The following is a 21,286-nucleotide window of genomic DNA, read 5'->3' on the forward strand; positions in this document are numbered from 1 at the left end:
CTGGTGCTCAAGAACGGCCTCATATCCCATTATCTGTGGAGACCATCAGGTCGCAGTACTAGCCTTGTAGCCAGTTTCAGAAACAGTTGTTCTAAAGTTTGAATGCAAGCCAATGAGCGCTGCTCAGCCGGCCTCTCTTGCTGGGATGTAGTGACAGGTGTAAAAGTACTGAAATGGCTGCTGCTGAATCTGAGGACAGAAATGCTTTTAAATAAACATAAAACAATATAACATGGCCAGTACCTCGTGTGAACACTAGATTGAAACTAGGTTAACACAAAAATAGGTTACAAAAATTGAAAGGACAAAAATTTGAACTATTTGTTCAAGAGGAAAGAGCAAAATAATTTTATTAATGTTAAAAACATTAAGGATTAGCTTTCATGTAAGCTAAAAACATCCAAAAGTTTAAGAAATGATACTTAGAACTTCTATTAGAGCTTCTTATAGATTACAGCCCTCAAATTTATAACTTACCTGATTGTCTGATCAAAAGAAGCACTAAGAATCTGGCTGCTGTCTTTAGAGAAACTGAGGCAGGTGACACCTTTACTGTGTGCTCGTTCAAATCTCCTCAGACACTGCCCACTCTGAATCTTCCACACCTGAGGGACATCCAAAATACTAGTCAGAAAAAGGACACCCCTTAAATCAAGTGAAATTCAGAGGGTATCCAGGACTAAGATGAAGAGTATCCAGGATCAAAAGCTAAGCTAGAATAGCTCGGGAGGTGGTGTTTTTACCCCCAAGAAATATTTAATGCTGTGGGACATGTATCTAAGAGGCACCTGCATGACTCTACCCAGTTTGCATTCAAACAAGACTTTGGCAAATGGAGTGCTAAAGTTTCTAGCTGATGTGGGAGAGGGTATGGGTTTGATTTGAGGGGTCCACTGTATGGAAGCTACACACAGGAAAAGTTATGTTGTGTGGTATGCCTTCCCTTTCCCTTCTCTGCTACTGTACACAAAAAACAGCTTCAAGTTTGACTACATCCAAAGGTTAATATAAAACCAAAACAAACCCCATATAGTGAGCCTGTCAGTGGGGTATTATACCACTGTTCCAGTCTGAGTCAGGAAGATGACATTTCTGTTGAAGTTGCAGATTAATTTCATATTTGTGAATAACTATTACAACTTCAGGTTCAGATTCAGAATCGTCCCAGCGCAGTAGCTGCCCCCAGAACTTTTTCTCCTTGCATCCTGCTGTGACAGATCTACCACGAAACAGGCTGCATTTCTCTCCCCATTCCATGACTGGCCAATTCTGTCAAATTTTCAATATTATTTAATACCCTAAAATACACAAATTCTGGAGGCACCTGAGAGCACTCCACAGTTAGGGATGGGTTTAAAATGGAGCATAAATTCCTCATTTTCTGCAAGCAGATGGCCTGGCAGTGTGCAGTGTCACCGAATTAATCTGCTTTCTGAAATTCTCTTCATGGGATTTCAATAGGAGCTCTTAAATTTGGGCTCTGGGTGAGGTTTTCCTTTCCTGTCCTACATATAGCTGCTGATCACTCTCCCTTATACAGTGCATCTACTCCATACTTGGCAAAGGCAGTGAATTCTGACTAGAACTTGTGCAACAAGTAGGGTGGTGGGGAGGGGTTTCCTAAAAAATGTTTAGCTTTTATTCTTGTTCTAATTAGAAATTTATGCACTGCAGACACAAGCCCGACTCAAGGCAGCCAGCACAAGCACACAAGGCCTTCTCTGTTAGGAGTTACATGTCTGTCAGATGTGATCCTACAGCAGGGTTGGTGCCCAGCTGCTGGCATGTCAGACACAACAGATGACAGATAAACAGTCTGTCTGTAGTTTCACTTACCTCACCCCGCTGATCTTACCTCTAGTCCAACCCTCCTCCCTAATTAACTATTAAAAACACCGAGTAAACATAAAAAACTGCTGTGTAGCAGCCATGCTTGCTACATACACACCCACCAACCCCATGGCAGACACAAACCTACAAAAGCAACACAATGAAAAGTTAAGCCACTTAGCAGTACATACCCTCTGCTCTTCCTACCACACACCCACACCTTACCATACCACAGCTACTGTACACCATGCACCCCAACTGTAGCTCTATTTCCTAGTAATGCCAGCCTTCCAGCACCCCCTTCAACCATCCTTCTGCACACAGCGCTTTAGTAAATTACCCTCTCCCAACACTATTACACCAAACATCTAAGTATTAGTGGGGGGGGAGTGTTAAAACAAATCAGGTAAAGGGGTGCTTGCACAAGAGCAAAGGGGGGCAGAGCCATGGTTGCAGTAGGTGTTCGTTGTGGTATTATAAGGTGTATGCCTGTCAAGGTGGATAAAAACCAATGATTTAAAAAAAATTAAAAATCATTTTTACTTAAATCAGATTTTTTTGATAAAATGCTTTTTCAGAAAAAAATTATCTAAAACATAGTTTTAATTAAGATACATTATAGCTCAAAGATATCTCATCATGGAATAGGCATTATAAATTCTAGTTCTATAGTAAGAGACAATATATTCATGTAATTTTTAAGAAAAATTTTGTAAACAAGTTCCAATAGTTCATGGATTAGGGATCCAATCTTATGGGGTTCCAGGGGCTTCTGTATAGATTATTGAGGTTAATCTTTCTATCTACCCAATGGGACTCAGTGCTCAGTCTAGAAGATAAAATCAGAGGTGCAGTTCTCAAACTGAGGGTTTGTGTCTCCAGATGTAACAAGCTTGTTAACAGCAAAAATATTTTTAAATAAATAAATATATAGAGGTGAGAAATAACAGACCACAACTCTATTGTCCCTCTGCAAATTTGTGTACACAGAGTCAATCCCTTACCTTGTTCTAAAAGTGCAAAGTTTCAAAAAGTTCATTGAATAGAATTGGGGGCAGAATAGATCTGGACAAGGAGAAGAAGTCTGGAGATAAATGTGAGAAGCAAGGGACATATGCTTGTTTTGTTAAAATATTACACGTTTGCTGTTAAAGAAAAAAAATCCAGAATACTTAACGTTGTTGTTTTAGTTAAATAAAACAATTTAAATGTCTGTCTGTCTCCTCCTAATACAGCATGGCAAGAAAATCCTCCAAATATTAATGATAAACCTGTTGAACTGGAGATTTTTCACCTCCCACTGACTTCATAAATATCTGTTTCAATTACCTTTGGTAAATGAAATAACCAAACAATCATTCATTTTCTGATATAGCTGTAAAACTAATCTGAAAAGTTTTTAAAATAAATCACTATTTAAAAAAGTATAGTGTGTACCTTCTAAAAATGAAACCTATATCTATCTCTGAGTTGTGAAGAATATGTATTAAGGTTATAATAATCAACAAGAATGCACTTTTATGTAGGAAACCATGTTTATAGTCTTCCTGACTAGTGATTTAAATCAAATCCACTCTGGTGCCTGTGAGTGAAGGAATAGGGGGTCTTGACTGTTAGGTGGCTTAACTTTTCACCGCCTTGTTCTTGTGGTTTTGTATCAGGTATACCAACAGCAGTCCTAATTGTTTCGTAACACAGTTTGTGTATTATTCAACATGCATCCTAATGGGGAAAGCCAGCCTACATGCAATCTGCTTGTTCCAGTCCTGCTCAGCAACAGAAGGGAGGGCAGAGTTGTATTGGCTAGGCTAGACAAAGCAAAGGATTTCAAATTGGGGAGTATTTAGCCTCAAGGCTGTAGTTTGTTTTTAATTTGGCAGATTATACAAGTAACAGATTCTCACTTGAACCCACACAGGGGGTTCAGTTAGCCCCAAACTACCATCTTCAGTTCTGCTGCTCCTACCTATGGTAGTATTTGGGTTAATCAAAGTGCTGGACAGAGAACCCTGTATAGAGACAGGCCAGACTAAGGACAGCAGGTGATCTCCATGTGGTTCAGGAGACAGTTTAGCCACCCACTTCCACCCTCCCCTTCCCTTCTCCCCTCCCACCTCCAGTGTCAAGCCTTAAATTTCAATGTCTTTGGCTTTCTGTGATTAAGTCAAACCCTTCCAATACCCCAACTTTATTTTAATTTAAAGCCATGTTAAAACAGAACTATGGGGGGTCACTGACAATAGAAATGGGGATGTTAGTCTGCAGGCTCATCACATAGGTAGGTACTGTCCATTGCAGTGATTCATAACATCAACCAGACTACCAATATCTTCACCACACCTCTCCTTTGAAAGCGATTAGTGATCTGAAAGTGATCTGAAAGATTCCAATCAACCCCGCAACTACGACTTTCCCCTACAAACATCTAACTGTGGACGTAATCTATCACTGAAATAAGCTTCTGTGCCAGATGAATGGATGATAGCTAATGTGATGCCAATTTTTTAAAAAGGCTCCAGAGGTGATCCCAGCATTACAGGCCTGTAAGCCTGACTTCAGTACCAGGCAAATTGGTTGAAACCGTAGTAAAGAACAGAATTGTCAGACACATGGATGAACATGATTTGTTGGGGAAGAGACGACATGGTTTTTGTAAAGGGAAATTATGCCTCACCAATCTATTAGAATTGGTAGAGGTGGTCAACAACCATGTGGACAAGGGTGATCCAGTGGATATAGTGTACTTAGATTTTCAGAAAGCCTTTGACAAGGCTCTTAAGCAAAGTAACCCGTCATGGACTAAGACGAAAGGTCCTCTCATGGATCAATAACTGGTTAAAAGATAGGAAACAAAGGTAGGAATAAAGGGTCAGTTTTCAGAATGGAGAGAGGTAAATAGTGGTGTCCCCCAGGGGTTTGTACTAGGGCCATTACTATTCAACATATTCATAAATGATCTGGAAAAAGGAGTAAACGGTGACATGGCAAAATTTGCAGATGACAAGACTATTCAAGACAGTTAAGTCCAAAGCAGATGGTGAAGAGTTAAAAGGATCTCACAAAGCTGGGTGACTGGACAACAAAATGGCAGATGAAATTCAGTGTTGATAAATGCAGTGTAATGCACACTGGAAAACATAAGCCGAACTATACATATAAAATGATGGGGTCTAAATTAGCTGTTACCAATCAAGAAAGAGATCTTGGGAGTCTTTGTGGATAGTTCTCTGAAAACATCCACTCAATGTAAAGCAGCAATCAAAAAAGCTAACAGAATGTTGGGAATCATTAAGAAAAGGATAGATAAGGAGACAGAAAATATCATATTACCGCTATATAAATCCATGGTACACCCATGTCTTGAATACTGTGTGCAGATGTGGTTGCCTCATCTCATCAAAGATATATTGGAATTGGAAAAGGTTCAGGAAAGGGCCACAAAAATGATTAAGGATATGGAACAGCTTCCATGCGAGGAGAGATTAATAAGATTGGAACTTTTTAGCTTGGAAAAGAGATGACTAAGGGGGGATAAGATAGAGGTCTATAAAAATCATGACTGGTGTGAAGAAAGTAAATAAGGAAATGTTATTTACTCCTTCTCATAACGCAAGAACTAGGGGTCACCGAATGAAATTAATAGGCAGATTAAAAACAAATAAAAGGAAGTATTTCTTCACACAACACAGAGTCAACCTGTGGAACTCTTTGCCAGAGGATGTTGTGAAGGCCAAGACTATAGCAAGTTTCAAAAAAGAACTAGATAAATTAATGAAGGATCAGTCCATCAATGGCTACCAGCCAGGATGGGGAGGGAAGGTGTCCCTAGCCTCTGTTTGCCCAAAGCTGGAAATGGGCAACAGGGGATGGATCACTTGATAATTGCCTGTTCTGTTCATTCTCTCTGAAGCACCTGGCATTGGCCACTGTCAGAAAACAGGATACTGAGCTAGATGGACCTTTGGTCTGACCCAGTATGGCTGTTCTTATGTTCCTATCCATTCCACATCAGAGTCCCCCTTTCCTTGTAAACGTGACATGCCCTCAAGCTAAATCTCCAATTTAGGAGCTGTTTTCTACTCGAGACTGCAGAACTCTAGATTATCTGGGTTTGGTTTTACGGGTGCCTGAACTCATCTGTCCTGGCAGCTCTTCCTGGTGCGGAACACTGATGGCCGTAGCACTCCTATCAGGCTGCACACAGACATTAGCCATACAAAAAGGATTGCATCTGTCAGCAATGGGGATACTGCTGGGCAGAGGGTTGCCTGGCCTAAAGCTGAGACTTTCCACCCCCTACTCCTCCAGAAAGGAACAACAAGCTACTGATTTGGAACAAAAAATAAAACTTCACCTTGGAGCTACCCTTTCTTTTCCCTTTAGAAGTTAAATGTCACTCAAAACCCCTCATTTGCGTTATCACCGATTAACAGATGAGTTCTGTTTTCCATTATTTCTGCTGTCTACATTTTGAACTATTCATATTAAGACAATGAAGACAGGCTAATTTAATTTGTTTTTCTAGTTACTTTCGGGTACTCAGTATGCTCTGCCATGGCAGGGTTTCAAATGCTGCAGGGCATACGACCAATCTACTTTCCCTGCCATTTAACAAACATCATGAAAACATGCCCATTAGGTTTTGTCATTTTTCTAAGGGCACGTCTAGACGCGATAAATCGATACCCAAATGTGCTCCCCATCGTCTCCAGAACTCCAGCTGGCGAGAGGCGGAAGCGGAGTTGATGGGGGAGTGGCAGCAGCTGACTCGCTGCCGTCCTCATGGCCAGATAAGTCGACCTAAGATATGCCGACTTCAGCTATGCTATTCGCGTAGATCAAGTTGTGTATCTTAGGTCGACCCTGTCCTAGTATAGACCAGGGCTAAGTTAACACACAACCTACATGTTGGATCTCAACTACTTATGATGCGCTAAGCTATTTTGCTAATTAGCACATTGAGAGGCAGAGACCTGGGGTGGGAGGAAACGCATGAAATAAACTAAAGGAAGATGAGAGTACAAGTTCTGACAGATACTGCAATGTCCTGCACAACCCTCACTGAATTAAAGTAAACCCTTTTGAATTAAGTTTAAGTGTCACAGGAGTTCATTGTATTCAAAATCATAGAATCATAGAATATCAGGGTTGGAAGGGACCACAGGAGGTCATCTAGTCCAACCGACTGCTTAAAGCAAATCATCCCAGACACGGCTTTGTCAAGCCTGACCTTAAAAATCTCTAAGGAGATTCCACCACCTCCGTAGGTAACCCATTCCAGTGCTTCGCCACCCTCCTAGTGAAAAAGTTTTTCCTAATATCCAACCTAAACCTCCCCCACTGCAACTTGAGACCATTACTCCTTGTTCTGTCATCTGTTACCACTGAGAACAGTCGAGATCCATCCTCTTTGGAACCTCCTTTCAGGTAGTTGAAAGCAGTTACCAAATCCCCCCTCATTCTTCTTCTGCAGACTAAATAATCCCAGTTCCCTCAGCCTCTCCTCATAAGTCATGTGGCTCCAGCCCCCTGATCATTTTTGTTGCCCTCTGCTGGACGCTGTCCAATTTTTCAACATCCTTCTTGTAGTGTGGGGCCCAAAACTGGACACAGTACTCCAGATGAGGCCTCACCAATGTCGAATAGAGGGGAACGATCACGTCCCTCGATCTGCTGGAAATGCCCCTACTTATACATCCCAAAATGTCATTGGCCTTCTTGGCAACAAGGGCACACTGTTGACTCATATCCAGCTTCTCGTCCACTGTAACCTCTGGGTCCTTTTCTGCCGAACTGCTGCCGAGCCATTCAGTCCCTAGTCTGAGTCTGTAGCAGTGCATGGGATTCTTCCATCCTAAATGCAGGACTCTGCACTTGTCCTTGTTGAACCTCATCAGATTTCTTTTGGCCTAATCCTCTAATTTGTCTAGGTCACTCTGTATCCCTATCCCTATCCTCCAGCGTATCTACCTCTCCTCCCAGTTTAGTGCCATCTGCAAACTTGCTGAGGGTGCAGTCCACACCATCCTCCAGATCATTAATGAAGATATTGAACAAACCGGCCCCAGGACTGACCTTGGAGCATGCCACTTGATACCAGCTGCCAACAAAACATGGATCCATTGATCACTACCTCTTGACCCTGACGATCTAGCCAGCTTTCTCTCCACCTTATAGTTCATTCATCCAGTCCATACTTCTTTAACTTGCTGGCAAGAATGCTGTGGGAGACCGTATCAAAAGTTTTGGTAAAGTCAAGGAATAACACGTCCATTGTTTTCCTCTCATTCACAGAGCCAGTTATCTCATCATAGAAGGCAATTAGGTTAGTCAGGCATAACTTGCCCTTGGTGAATCCATGCTGACTGTTCCTGATCACTTTCCTCTCCTCTAAGTGCTTCAAAATTGATTTCTTTAGGACCTGCTCCATGATTTGCCCTGGGACTGAGGTGAGGCTGACTGGCCTGTAGTTCCTTGGATCCTCCTCCTTCCCTTTTTTAAAGATGGGCACTACATTAGCCTTTTGCAGATGTTCATGTATTATTGTGGGATTGTATGGAACCTCTCTGTGGGCAGACATGACTAATGTAAACACTGGGAAGTGGTATTAGCTTCAAAGGACTTGTTTAAAGAATGTGCCAGATACGAATGAACTTTTGGTTAAGTGAGTTTCCTAGGAAATATCTAGGAGGAAGTGAATGCAAATGTACCCCTCCAACCCAGTTATCCAAAACCTCAGCCTTTTCCATTAGCTACTAATTACCTGCTCCCAGAATCTCTAGATCCAAGACCCCAGCCATAAAAGGATGGGTTGATTTATTCGTGAAGGTGCTTGTTCTGAGCCAAGACAGTTATGAACTGGTAACCACAGTAAAACCCCTTGGGGGTAGTGAAGGACTACTCCTACCAGAGACCTTGTTGGAGTTGTGGTGACTTTTACTGTTTTAGTATGTTTTCCCTGTAATACTTTCACCTTTGGAATAAGTGTGCTTGCTTAGGAAGAGCTGTGTGGTACTTGATAATTGTAGGCAATCACACCATTACAGCCTATGAGGAGAAAAAAGTAGGCCTGCTTAGTCAGTCTGACTTGCTGGAAAATTCTGTGTAGACAGGGAGTTGTGCAGCCTGGATCTACCCCACTCAGGAAGGAGTGAGAGGCAGAGCTCCACACAAAAAAGAGTGACAGCTGGGGAGCCAGAATCCTGACAATGGGTGCCCTTAGAGAGCGAACAGAGGTGCAGCTATCCTGAAACACGACAAGTCTTCCAGGAGTGAGCTTGCACGCTTCCAGATGGCAACTCCTCAGAGGTGTCAGATTGAGAACCACTGTTCTAGAGGGTCACAGTGGGAGCATCTCAAAACCAGAGTGGTAGATACACAAATAGAGACATTGCACTTGTTCATATCTGAGGCTACCATACAGAATGCACTGCACATACTAAATGCCTTATGCAAGTCTAAAGGACAGTAGTTATTGAACATGCATACTCATCTCCTTTTCTAGAGGATATGATTTGAAAAATTTCCCAAACTAGCAAGACAAGTGGACCTTTACAGACCATTAGCTTGTATAATTATATATTTAGCAGCCTCGTGTAACAAGATCACAGGGCATGAAACCCACAATCCCAAGTGTAAAATCAATTCCTTTCTCAAGACAGGCACAGTACTATAATCCAAAAAAGTGTGTTAAAAGTGCCTTTGTAGGCCAACTTTAAGACTAGAGAGTATGCAATTATAGCAAGAAATCTGTTTCCAGTGCATGAGGAAATTAACAATAGGAACTGGGCATCAGACACTCTCTTCCACCTCACACTCCTCAAATTTAAAGGGTGCAATGCGTACTTTTGATTTAGCCTAATCTTTCTGTACTTCCTAACAGTTTCTATGTCCTAAAACTCATACCTTGATCTTCCCATCTTGTGCTCCAGTTGCTAACATTTCTGTGTCTCTACTGAAACACATGCACAGAACTGCATCATCCATCATCATAAAGTTATCTTGTGCTTGGTATTTCAGATCCTATATGAAACAGAAAGAAGATCTGTCAGCCACAGCAATGGAGGATAAAAGAGAACTAAAACTAAAACAGCAATAGCTAATTGCCATCGATTCATGGAAGAATTCAACTCACAACTGTAAGTGGTATATTATGTTCATGAACATTGAACCGGCCACATTCCATCTGGCACCTGCAATTTGAACAACAAACCTGTGCCACATATGTGGGGAATGGAGAATACTGTGTTGTCACATAATAGCTAAAATACAATTATGGAGGTAAAGAATCCCCAATGAATGAGTCCAACAGATGTTTTACTTCTAAATTCAAAACTATGATTGAATCAGTCAAAATAATACCTATACCCAAATTTGTTGAACCAGTAGTAATAACAAGTCAACCAAGCTTTGGTTCTGAGGCTGCTTCCTAATTTTACAGTACCCATTGCTAAACTAAATATATACCTAAATTCTTCATCACCGCAAAATACAAAACATTTAGTTCATATACAAAAAATTAAACACAGCAAATAATCACATAAAACAAATATTAAAACCAATCAGATGATGGGATCAAACAAACATTTGGGTACCACCCAGTCGTAGCATTTAGTTTTAAAATATTGTTGTGTATACAATTGTTAATAAGTATCAGAGGGTAGCCGTGTTAGTCTGTACCCACAAAAACAATGAGGAGATGGTGGCACCTTAAAGACTAACAGATTTATCTGGGCATAAGCTTTCGTGGGTCAAAAACCCACTTCTTCAGATGCAAGTGTTAATAGGTATCTCATTGCTTATAATGTGTAATAAAATACAGCATATATTAAAGACTGGCCAAAAAAGACTGAAAAAAAACCCGAGCGTTAGAATGCGCACTCTAGCCCATCATGTAAAATAAGTGACACCCTTGAAAATACTGTGTTTCCAAGAATGTTGGAGGGAGGAATATTGAGGACCAAACACAAACTTAGGCCCTACACTGAATAAAGCACCTCAAAATGCAACAGGCAAAATTACTGACAAGACTTTTTAATGATTTACAAGTGTGGGGCTAAACTTTGTGCAAAAAGTCCCCTGGTAATCCAAGTTTGAAAAAGATAAGAATATTCTGATAGTAGGGCATGTTGTTCTCCATAGCTATCCTACTCAAATAACAAAAATAAAGATTATGTTAATCAATAATTTCGGATGATACATGTTGTGAACTATGCTATCCAAAGGTGAAAAATAGCTAAGTGGCAAAAAAAGGGCATTGTATTAATCATAAATTATTAACATTAAACTATGAAAAGTGAATGAGTTTGGATAGGCCAGGGTAATACTTATACTAAGGCTTTTACTCTACTCTACTTGAAAGAGTCTCGTCTTCCAATTTCTCTCTTATGTAGATTTGCTCAAATAAAAGGCTTACAGCTGACAAGACAAAGGTGATGTTCTGTTTATGGAATGTATCATATTGGAGGACGTACATAAGAGAAAGTTAATCGGTACAAAAAAATATACAAAACGTAATGCTAAAAAGTCCCTATTTTGGGAAAAACAGAGGTAAGGTGACATGAAGACACACACAAAAAAAAAAGAGAACAGCAAACATTTGATAAATTGAAGCCTGCGCATGTGTATTGTATAGATTATATAAGCAACATCTTAACGTTGATTGGATGAAAGCTAATGAATATGTATTATGGGAAGGTACCAAAAACCAAATGAACAAGGGCCCAAGTCCAGAAACTCAGAAAGGAAGAAAAGCTTCCTGGTACCCCAGAACTTGATAACTTGGACCCCTATCTGTTCCATCTTATCTGTTTTATTATGTCATATGTATATGACCAGAAACTTAGTGACAATAATTCTTTTTTAAAATTCATAAATAAAAGCAAGAATTGGGTGGACTCGTGCCTCAGTTTCCCACCTTACGTGCTCAGCTCTGTTCAATCAATGGCACCAGCCTACAGGACTGATCACTCTGGCAACTGGTTAGTCTCCTTACCAGCTCAACCCCAAGTATTTCTCCAGATGAGTCTGCTAACTACAAGAAACCATATAGTGGTTTTGCAATACACCTATACCCCGATATGACGCGGTCCTCGGGAGACAAAAATTAATCTCACCACATTATATCGAACTTGCTTTGGCCCCCCCGTTCCTTGACGGCCCCCTCCAGAGACCCCCGTACCTAATCGCCCCCAGGACCCCACCCCCCAACCCAACCCCCAGCTCCCTGTCCCCAGACTGCTCCAACCACATCCACACCCCTCGCCCCCTGACAGGCTCTCACCGGCAGCAGCAGGAAACGGAGGAATGCAGCCCCTGCCCGCTCCACTCCACCACCTCCCAGCTGCGGCGCTCTGCTTCCCGCCACCGGTGAGCGTGGGGAGGTTGGAGAAAGGACGCCCCCCAGCCTGCTCCACTTTCCTTGCCCCGGCCCCAGCTGTGTCGCTGGGGGGGGGGGTGGAGTTGGGGAAAGGTCCCACACTCACCTGCAGCGGGAAGCGGAGCGCCGTGGCTGGGAGCCGGCAGAGTGGAGCGGGCTGGGGCTGGGCTGCTCCGCTTCCACCGCTGCCAGTGAGTGAGGGGGGGATCCCTTCCCCCAAGCCCCCTCCCCTGAGCAATATGGCTGGGGCCGGGGCGAGGGAAGCAGAGCGGGCTTCTCCCAGCCCCCCACTGATTCCCCGGGCCACTCTGGGACTGCAGGGCCCCCAAAAGTCCCCCCCCAGGATCTGGGAGGCAGGAGCTGTGGGGGGGGAAGCCCCTGACAGTCCCCGAGACCCTCTGCCCCTTATCCAACTCCTCAGACCTGAACACGCACGGCACAGCACCCTTAACACGCTGCTCAGAGCAGTGTGTCGGAGCTTTACCGTGTTGTATGCAAACCTGCGTTATATCGGGGTAAAGGTGTAGTTATTTCTGTATGTCTATTAAAGGTACGTTATATGGCCCTCTTTACCACAGTATCTGAGCACTTCACAAATTAATATTCTCATCCTCAAATACCTCTGTGAATTAGGGCAGTGCTTTTATTCTCATTTTGCAGATGGGGAACTAAGGCACAGAGAGATTAAGTGACTTGTCCAACGTCACACAGGGTGTCTATGGCAGAGCACAGAACTGATCCTGTATCTGTACTTCCCAGGCCAGCACCCGGGACTAGCCTTCCTCCCCAAACTCATTTTAGTTAGATTCATCCCGATTTGAAACCTGGTTTCAGAGTTGAAATATGCACTCTCTAACCACCAATCAATCCACTTCCCAGTCAAATGAATCCAGAACTAATTTACCTTCCTGATCTTTCCAGTAGTGAAATTCCACACTTCAATGAATCCATCCACAGAGCCTGTTACCAAATATTGACCATCTGGAGAAAACCTAGCACATTCCACATGTGACTTCTGGCCAAACTGTTTTCAAATGAAATAAAAATAGGATTTTAATATGAGGTCAGTTTCATTTTAAATCAAGTTAACTCTTTGGTGCCAGTACATGATATATTCCAGGGCTTAAGGTTAATTTATTTTAATTTAGTGGTGGAAAACAGCTGCCAGCTCTACTGGGCTACCTACTTTAAAAAAAAACCAAACAAAAACAAAAAAACACTCCTTTTTGATCAAGAATTATTTGTGCAGCTGCTTTACTTCTATGCCAGCCAGTCTATGCTTTCAAAAGTAGTCAGGTTAGTTTGCATTAATTTTTGCAATCATGATGTCAATTGACACCTTTTCAATGTCTATTTAGCAAACATAATTAATTAATACAGCTGAAAAAAACAAAAGAAATAAAAATTGTTTTGTTTGAAATGCTATTTGCGACATGAAAAAAATTCAGAGAGAAAAAGCCACTTTTCACTTCCCCTCCAACTCCCATACTAGAAAATAGGGGGTAGGGAAATACAAAAGCAAGAAAGTTTTTCTCCTCCACTGAAGTGTAACATTTTTCATTTCTAAATTTGTCATAATGCAAAATTTGAACCAAAATTATTTTTTTCCACAACAATAATCATTATGATTGGAAACTCAGTTTTTGTCAAAAAGTTTGATGAAAATTTTGATTCACTCTAGCAATTACAAAGAAGTGAATTTAGTGCTAGTGGAAATAGACCAACACAAGCAAGCAGCAGAGCCAGTTTCCAGGTAACCTAACAAGCGCAGCTTGCCTATACTAGGCTGCCTGATTTCCTACCAACCAGGTGGTGTAGCCAAAGCCAGCAGACTGGCTCTTAAGCAGAGCAGCAGTTCACCAGCTGCTCCAAGGGTTTGCCCAGGGCTGCAATAGCTCCTGCACCTGCTTACTCCTAATCCTGCTCCTGCCTCACTCCAGGTAACTTGGCTCTGATCCTCAGCTCAAGATTCCTGACTTCTGACCCTTGGCTCTGGCCTCTGGCTCTGACCCTCGGTTCCAATTTCTGGGTATCGATTCCTGCTCCAACCACTAGACCTGACTGCTCATGTCCAGGTCATTGACACAGAGACTCCTGTAAACCACATTTTCTGTTTATTATCAGAACAGGCAGCTTGCAGAGAAAACTGACAGAGCTACTGAGCATGAACTAGAACTACTGGGCTTATGGAGTTCACCTATAAAGCCTGGAAACTCCACAACAGAAAAGCTGTCCGCTGTAAGTTAAGCTTTACAGGAGCACAGAAATTTCAGAGCAGAATCTGTTTCTATATTGAAAACTATATGAAAAGCTTTTTGTTGTTGTGGCTGAAAGCTTTCTACAAAAAATGTTAGTTACAACAATATTAACTTAGTGCTACACTTAGTATCAAAGTTCCCATGATTAATGGAAGTTACTAACATGCATGCACAAAACCAAATTTTTAAGAATCCGTTTTTTCCTGTAGATAATGAGAGCCTTAATCAATCAGAACACAACAGCATTTAAAATTCACAACTCAAATCCAGCTGAAATGTAATTAGCATTCCTCCACCCTTAACCGGAGTTTTCATCAAACCTTCCAAAGATGTACTTCTGGGCCAAGACCAGGCATGGAAAAATTTAAGTAAAAAGGCTAAATTTTCAAAAAGCTATGAGCACATGAAGATCGGGAGTTAAAATGAAAGTCTTGGCTTAAGGTAACTATAGCAAGTACTACCAAGCATTATACAGGAAAAAGTTAGTAGAATTCTACCTTAATATGTCTGCTCAGCTGCGTGGGGAACTTTTCTTCTTCTACATCTTTCACAGCTGCTTTACCTCTGAACAAATCAATTGTCATCCCTGGAGGAAGCAGTCCCTGGTGCTGTTGCCATTTCAGTGCCTTATGAGAAGCCAAAATGATTATATTTAGAGATCCTTTTCATGAAGTAAGCTCAGTCAGTGTAATCCTCTCAGGAGGGGCTGTGTTACACCAAATTCCTTAGTATAGCAAGCATTTCCTAGAAAAATTCAATAAACTTTGCACTTCTATCTTTTGATCTGAGTAACCACTCTAAGATTTTTCAGGTCAGTTACTCAAAGCAATGCTGTTGCCAGAACTCTGGAATCCAATGCAAAGTTTTGAGCATATCTTGGTTATTTCCAAGTGTTCCTAGCAAGAGAGAAGAGCTGCAGGCCCTCCCTAATTGTTTTCCTTTCAGTACTTCATTTACAAAGGATGAGATAAATATGAAGTTGTACACAGTTAGTAGTTAGTTCTGAAAGAGCTGGCAAAGATCTATTTACATGTAAAAGTAAAGGAGCTTTGATAGTCCTTTTATGAACAGATAGAAAAATAAAATTGTCTTTATTCTGATATACACAGCCACTACAGAAGAATAATAATTTTCCCAACACAGGATATAATACTTATTTCAAATCAATATACATGAGAACATAAAAATACCCACATGGGTCTGATTAATGGTCCCCAGTGTCCTGTCTTCCAACAGTGGCCAATGCCAGGTGCTTCAGAAGGAATGAACAGAACAGGCAATCACTGAGGGTGATCCATCCCCTGTAATCCACTCCCAGCTTCTGGCAAACAAAGGCTAGGGACACTCAGAGCATGGTGTTGCATCCCTGACCACCCTGGCTAGTAGCCATTGATGGACCAATCCTCCATGAACTTATCTAGTATTTTTTTGAACCCTGTTATAGTTTTGGGTTTCACAGCATCCTCTGGCAAGGAGTTTCACAGGTTGATTGTGCATTGTGTGAAGAAGTACTGTAACTCCTCACTTAACGTTGTAGTTATGTTCCTGAAAAATGCTAGTTTAAGCAAAATGATGTTAAGCGAATCCAATTTCCCCATAAGAATTAGTTCCAGGGAAAAATTTTTCTCCAGACAGAAGACTACACACACACTGTAAGTTTTAAACAAACAATTTAAAGCTATGATGCTTGTGAAGTTCGGTTGAGATGGTGGAGTCAGAGAGTGGGATATTTCCCAGGGAATGCCTTACTGCTAAATGATGAACTAGCACTCAGCTGAGCCCTCAAGGGTTAACACATTGTTGCTAATGTAGCCTCACGCTCTACAAGGCAGCAGGAATGGAGGGAGGAGTCACAGTATGGCAGTGGCTGCAAACATTCCCTGTGGAAACTGAACGTGATGATGAACTCCTGCTATCCCACTGGAGCGCACCACTCCCTCCACTTTCCAAAGTGCCAGGGTGTGTGAGAGTGAGACAGACACACACGCACCATGTGTGAGAGAAAGAGACGTGCATTACCCCTTTAAGTACGCTGACCCCACTCTGAGTACACTGCCTTTTTAAGTAGATCAGCAAGTTGAGACAGCAGCTGCTGCCAGCAAGCTCCCTCTGTCCTGAGCCCTGTACTGTCCCGCCCTGCTCTATGGAGATGGGGTACAGAAGCGGGGGAAGGAGGACACTCTGATATCAGAACCCCTCTTCCCTCCTACCCCCTGCACAGCAAGCAGGAGGCTCCCAGGAGCAGCACACAGCAGTGGGGGGAAGGATATCTGAAGTGCCCAAGGACAGCCTGCTAGGCAGTTACCACACAGGGAACTTAGGGGAGCTGATGGGGGGACTGCCAATCCACCCTGGTTCCAAGCACCCACCAGCTAGCTCCAACAGGCTGCTCTTTCTGCAAGCAGTGAACAAAGCAGGCAGCTGCCAAACATTATAAGGGAGCATTGACATAACTTTAAATGAGCACATTCTTTAAGTGATCAGCGACGTGACAATGAAAAAACGTTAACCAGGACAACGTTAAGTGAAGAGTTACTGTACTTCCTTTTGTTTGTTTTAAACCTGCTGCCTATTAATTTCATTGGGTGACCCCTAGTTCTTGTGTTATGTGAAGTAGTAAGTAACATTTCCTTATTCACTTTCTCCACAACAGTTAAGATTTTATAGGCCTCTATCAGATCCCCTTAGTTGTCTCTTTTCCAAGCTGAAAAGTCCCCGTTTTATTAATCTCTCTTCTTACAGAAACTGTTCCATACCCCAATCACTTTTTTGCCCTTCTCTGTACCTTTTCCATTTCCAATATATCTTTTTTGAGATAGGATAACCAGATCTGCACGCAGTATTCAAGATGTGGGCGTACCATGGATTTATATAGAGCCATTGTGATACTTTCTGTCTTATTATCTATCCCTTTCCTAAAGATGCCTAACATTCTGTTAGCTTTATTGACTGCTGCTGCACATTGAGTAGGTATTTTCAGAGAACTATTTACAATGACTCCAAGATCTCTTTCTTTTCTTTACTTTCTTTAATTTACTTTAAATAAAGTTTAAGCAATGAAAAAAGTTAAGGTAAAACTTTATTAGTTCACACTCACCAGGAAGTCCATTGCAAGTGGCTGAGTTTTGAAAAGGAGTAATCAATTTAAAAAGCAGGGACAAAATCTCACGAAATATAACTTATTTGAATAATTTATTTTAGCTTTATCTATCATCATCTATTAATACGAGTAACCTATTTTATAAAAAACCCAACTAACAAAAAAAACCCATAAACCACAAACAGCAATTTTAGGAACATGACCTCTTACTATAGCTATTAAATCCTTGATGTGAGGGAGGAAGAGACTTATTTGCGTGTGCTATTTATAGTGTGAGATTAATGTGGTTCTATTGTGGCAAAGCTTAGGACCAGGCCTCCCAAATTTCAGTCTCATACATTAAAAGTCTAGAAACAAATTGGTATAGTTAGTAAATATATTTTCTTCAAAAATTACCTGCCCCAACAATGCCATAAGACGCGATGGAGGTACTACACTGACTTCTCCAGCTAAAGCTTGTGCAATAGCAGCTCTCCGTTTCTCTTTGCTGCTGCCATCTGGGTATGCCTAGGAAGAAGATACATGTGAAATTATCATTTCCTGCAAAAATTTTGTCACAGATCTCTGTCACTTTGATTAAAAATAAGATACGACTACAAGTGTTTGAGGGACCAAGGAGTGAAGCGAATCAAAAAAAAAAAAAAAAAGACTAAAGCATTTTGAGTGGCCAAAGAAAATTCTAGATGCAAAACAAACCTGAATAAAGGGATTAAATTTAGATTTAAACAAACCCAGTCTAAATCAAATATATAAAAGATAATAGCTGGCAATTTTATAATTTTTTACATACAAAGCATTTTCAGATCTACAGGAGTGGACAAGTATTGTTTCCAGCATTTTAAAGACTGGAAAATGAGACACAGGAGTTAGGTGACTTGCCCAAGATCACACCAGGAGTCTGTGGCAGAAATGAAAACTGAACCATGATTGTCTGAGTCTCAGTCCAGTGTTTTAACCACTTGTGAATCTTAAAAAGGATATATTAATGAAGAACTTAATAAAAATCACAAAAAACATTAAAAACTGCAGTATCATAACAGAATAAAAACAACATACTGAAAGTACAAATACAGAATTTGAGAGATGGGGATGGCTTACACAGAAAAACCAGGAAGGGAAAAAAATACTAAACAAAGTAAGCTTTTCATTAATAGTGTGCCGTGCAAAAAAGAGTTACGCTAGTTACAAATTCTCCAAGTCATACAACTACAACTTTTTTTAAAAATTCCACAAATACAACTTACCTCACGAGGGTCAAAGTAGGACCTGGCCAGGAGATTCTCAAGGTGAATGTATCTCTCTGGTTGAGTCTGTTTTAACATGATCATAGGGTCAGTTTGCCTCAGGAGGGATCTGGCAGCACCCAGCTCACGGAGCTCTATTAATTCAAGAACAACCTAGAGTAACAAAGAAATATGACAGGTTTCAGAGTAGCAACCATGTTAGTCTGTATTTGCAAAGAGAAAAGGAGTACTTGTGGCACCTTAGAGACTAACAAATTTATTTGAGCATAAGCTTTCGTGAGCTACAGCTCACTTCATCAGATGCACGTTAACATCGGAAACATGGTTAGCATCCACAAAATAAAATAAAACTCTTATGTTAACAGTTAAACAATGGGATAGTATTTACGACTACAAAGTGTGAATATGATCTAAAGAATAAATTCTTCACCAACTATTTATCCTTGCTTTGAAGAAATTTGTGTTCAAAAATGGAGATATGATTTTATATATAGATGCAAGAAATATTTTCCACCTCAACCTTCAAGGATCGTTTGTTCACTATTGATGCTGAAGGTATGTATTTGACACGCATCCTAAGCTGAATTTCCTATCTATAAAGTAATTCTACAAACCAAAGTTTTTAAGTTTTGAGCAGTGCATCACAGGGGGAAGAAAGATCTTGACAATTAGATGTGCAATTTGTTTCTTCCCCACAAGGCTAGTTTTTCCCTTAGTGGCACTCATCCAATGGTGCAGAGCACCTAACCCAGGACACCCAAAACCATCTCATGATTTTCCCTCCTGGCATTCTGATAGCTCTGATTTTGTAGTTAAGGGCAGCAGAGTGGTGGTCATAAATGCCCGGTAGGGTGCGTGGCTAGTACTGTGCTGGTGACACGTCCACCTGTTCATATAGGTCGATCAGGGTCTTGTCCGGAAGCTTGAGAGACTGTATGGCCTGCAACACCGTGTCCCAGTGCCCACTGTTGATATCAGCCACGAAGCTCTCAATGCTGTCCACAGTGTTGAGGGACACAGTGGTCTCCTCCTGGAGGGTGGCCAGTGCACGGTGAAGGCTGTTCTCCTTCAGGTACTGCATAATGAGCCGGATCACACTGCGGGGGGACGGAAGCACAGAGACACTCAAGGGTCAGGATCAAACCTCCCTCAGGGAGCAGCCCCAGGGCCCCCCCAACCCGAAACCTCCCTGGAACGGGACCAGAATCACACCCTCTCCTCGGGAAAGGGGCCGAGGTCACCCAAGAACCCCCAGGAACGGCGCCGCGGCCACCCCCCACCCCGGGAACCCCCGGGAACGGGGCCACCCCCCCGCCCCGCGCTCACTCCGAGGACTCGATTTCTATCGACATCTTGGGCCGCCCACGATCCCCTCAGCTCCCACCAGCCAGAACAACAAGCGCCACTTCCGGCCACGCGCAGACCCACTTCCGTGGGGGGGGGCCAGGACCGAGTCACTCACTGCTCAGCACGCATGCGCAAAACAAAGGCCGGGGCAGAGCGGCGGGGCGCGCTCTCTCTCGCTCTGTGCGCAGCACGCATGCGCAAAAGACAGACGCCGTCAGCGCCCTGAAATGTGCACCCGCCCCGGCCGGAGGTCTCCTCACTGTGCGCAAGCGCAGTGAGGGAGTCAACCAATCACGGCCGGCGACGGGAAATTCAAACACGCCCCCCCCCCAAAACCCGCCACCCGCCACTGTTAAACATTTAAAGCTGGTGTAAAGAAACAAAGAAGCGCAACCGACACCCTCACGTGACCGGCTGAGCCCGCCAGGCAAAGGGGCGTGGCCAGCGAGGGGCGGGGCTTCGCCCCCAGCTCCATTGGGCTCCTGGGGCCCAGGCCCTACATCCCGGCCCGGCTGGCCGGCCAGGGGCTGACCCATCCCTGCCCCGCTCCCGGCTGGCCGGGGCCGCGCCGCCCGCGCGGAGGGGGCACCCGAGCCTCGGCTCTCCCGCGCAGGCGCTGCCCCGTGCCGGGGACCAGCGAGGGGGCCTGGGGGCCTGGCTGCGCCTGCAGATGTAGAGCGGCCAGAGTCGGGGACCGCAGCAGCGCGATGGCCGCCGCCTTAGCAGACCAGGGCGCCCACCCTGGGGCGCCGCCACCCTTCCGCTTCCCGTGGCGGTGGCGCTCCAGCCGCGGGGTCCCGGCGCTCCCGGGCCTTGGCAGTGGGGCACCTCCGCAGTCAGGGTGCCCGGGGCTGAGTTGACGGGCGCCAACTTGCAAGCCAAGCCCTTAGAGACCAACAAATGTATTCGTACAAAAGCTTTCGAGGGCTAAAATCCACTTCATCAGATGCCTGGAGTGAAAAATACAGTAAATATTACAGTACATGAAAAGATGGGAGTTGCCTTACCAAGTGCGGGAGGTCAGTGCTAACAGGGGCAATTCAGTCAAGGTGGAAGTGGCCTATTCTCAACAGCTAACAAGAAGGGGTGAATATCAACAGAGGGGAAATTGTTTGTAGTGCTAACGAGG

The 21,286-nt window shown here is 43.0% G+C and overlaps 1 protein-coding gene across 1 annotated transcript in view; it reads right to left on the reverse strand.

Annotated features, from left to right (window-relative positions):
* SMU1 (SMU1 DNA replication regulator and spliceosomal factor) overlaps window positions 1-20,372 on the reverse strand; it is a 28,722-nt gene extending 8,350 nt beyond the window's left edge. The window contains exons 1-8 of the mRNA XM_038402359.2: window positions 20,137-20,372; window positions 19,697-19,907; window positions 18,811-18,963; window positions 17,963-18,073; window positions 14,964-15,092; window positions 13,113-13,232; window positions 9,736-9,852; window positions 478-605 (exon numbers count right to left, since the gene is read on the reverse strand). Of these exons, the coding sequence (XP_038258287.1) occupies window positions 478-605; window positions 9,736-9,852; window positions 13,113-13,232; window positions 14,964-15,092; window positions 17,963-18,073; window positions 18,811-18,963; window positions 19,697-19,907; window positions 20,137-20,162 (995 nt within the window). The 5' untranslated portion in view covers window positions 20,163-20,372. The remainder of the gene's footprint in view (window positions 1-477; window positions 606-9,735; window positions 9,853-13,112; window positions 13,233-14,963; window positions 15,093-17,962; window positions 18,074-18,810; window positions 18,964-19,696; window positions 19,908-20,136) is intronic.
* Between the last annotated feature and the right edge of the window lie 914 nt (window positions 20,373-21,286).

Source organism: Dermochelys coriacea, chromosome 5 (assembly GCF_009764565.3).
Source record: "Dermochelys coriacea isolate rDerCor1 chromosome 5, rDerCor1.pri.v4, whole genome shotgun sequence".
Lineage (NCBI taxonomy): Eukaryota > Metazoa > Chordata > Testudines > Dermochelyidae > Dermochelys > Dermochelys coriacea.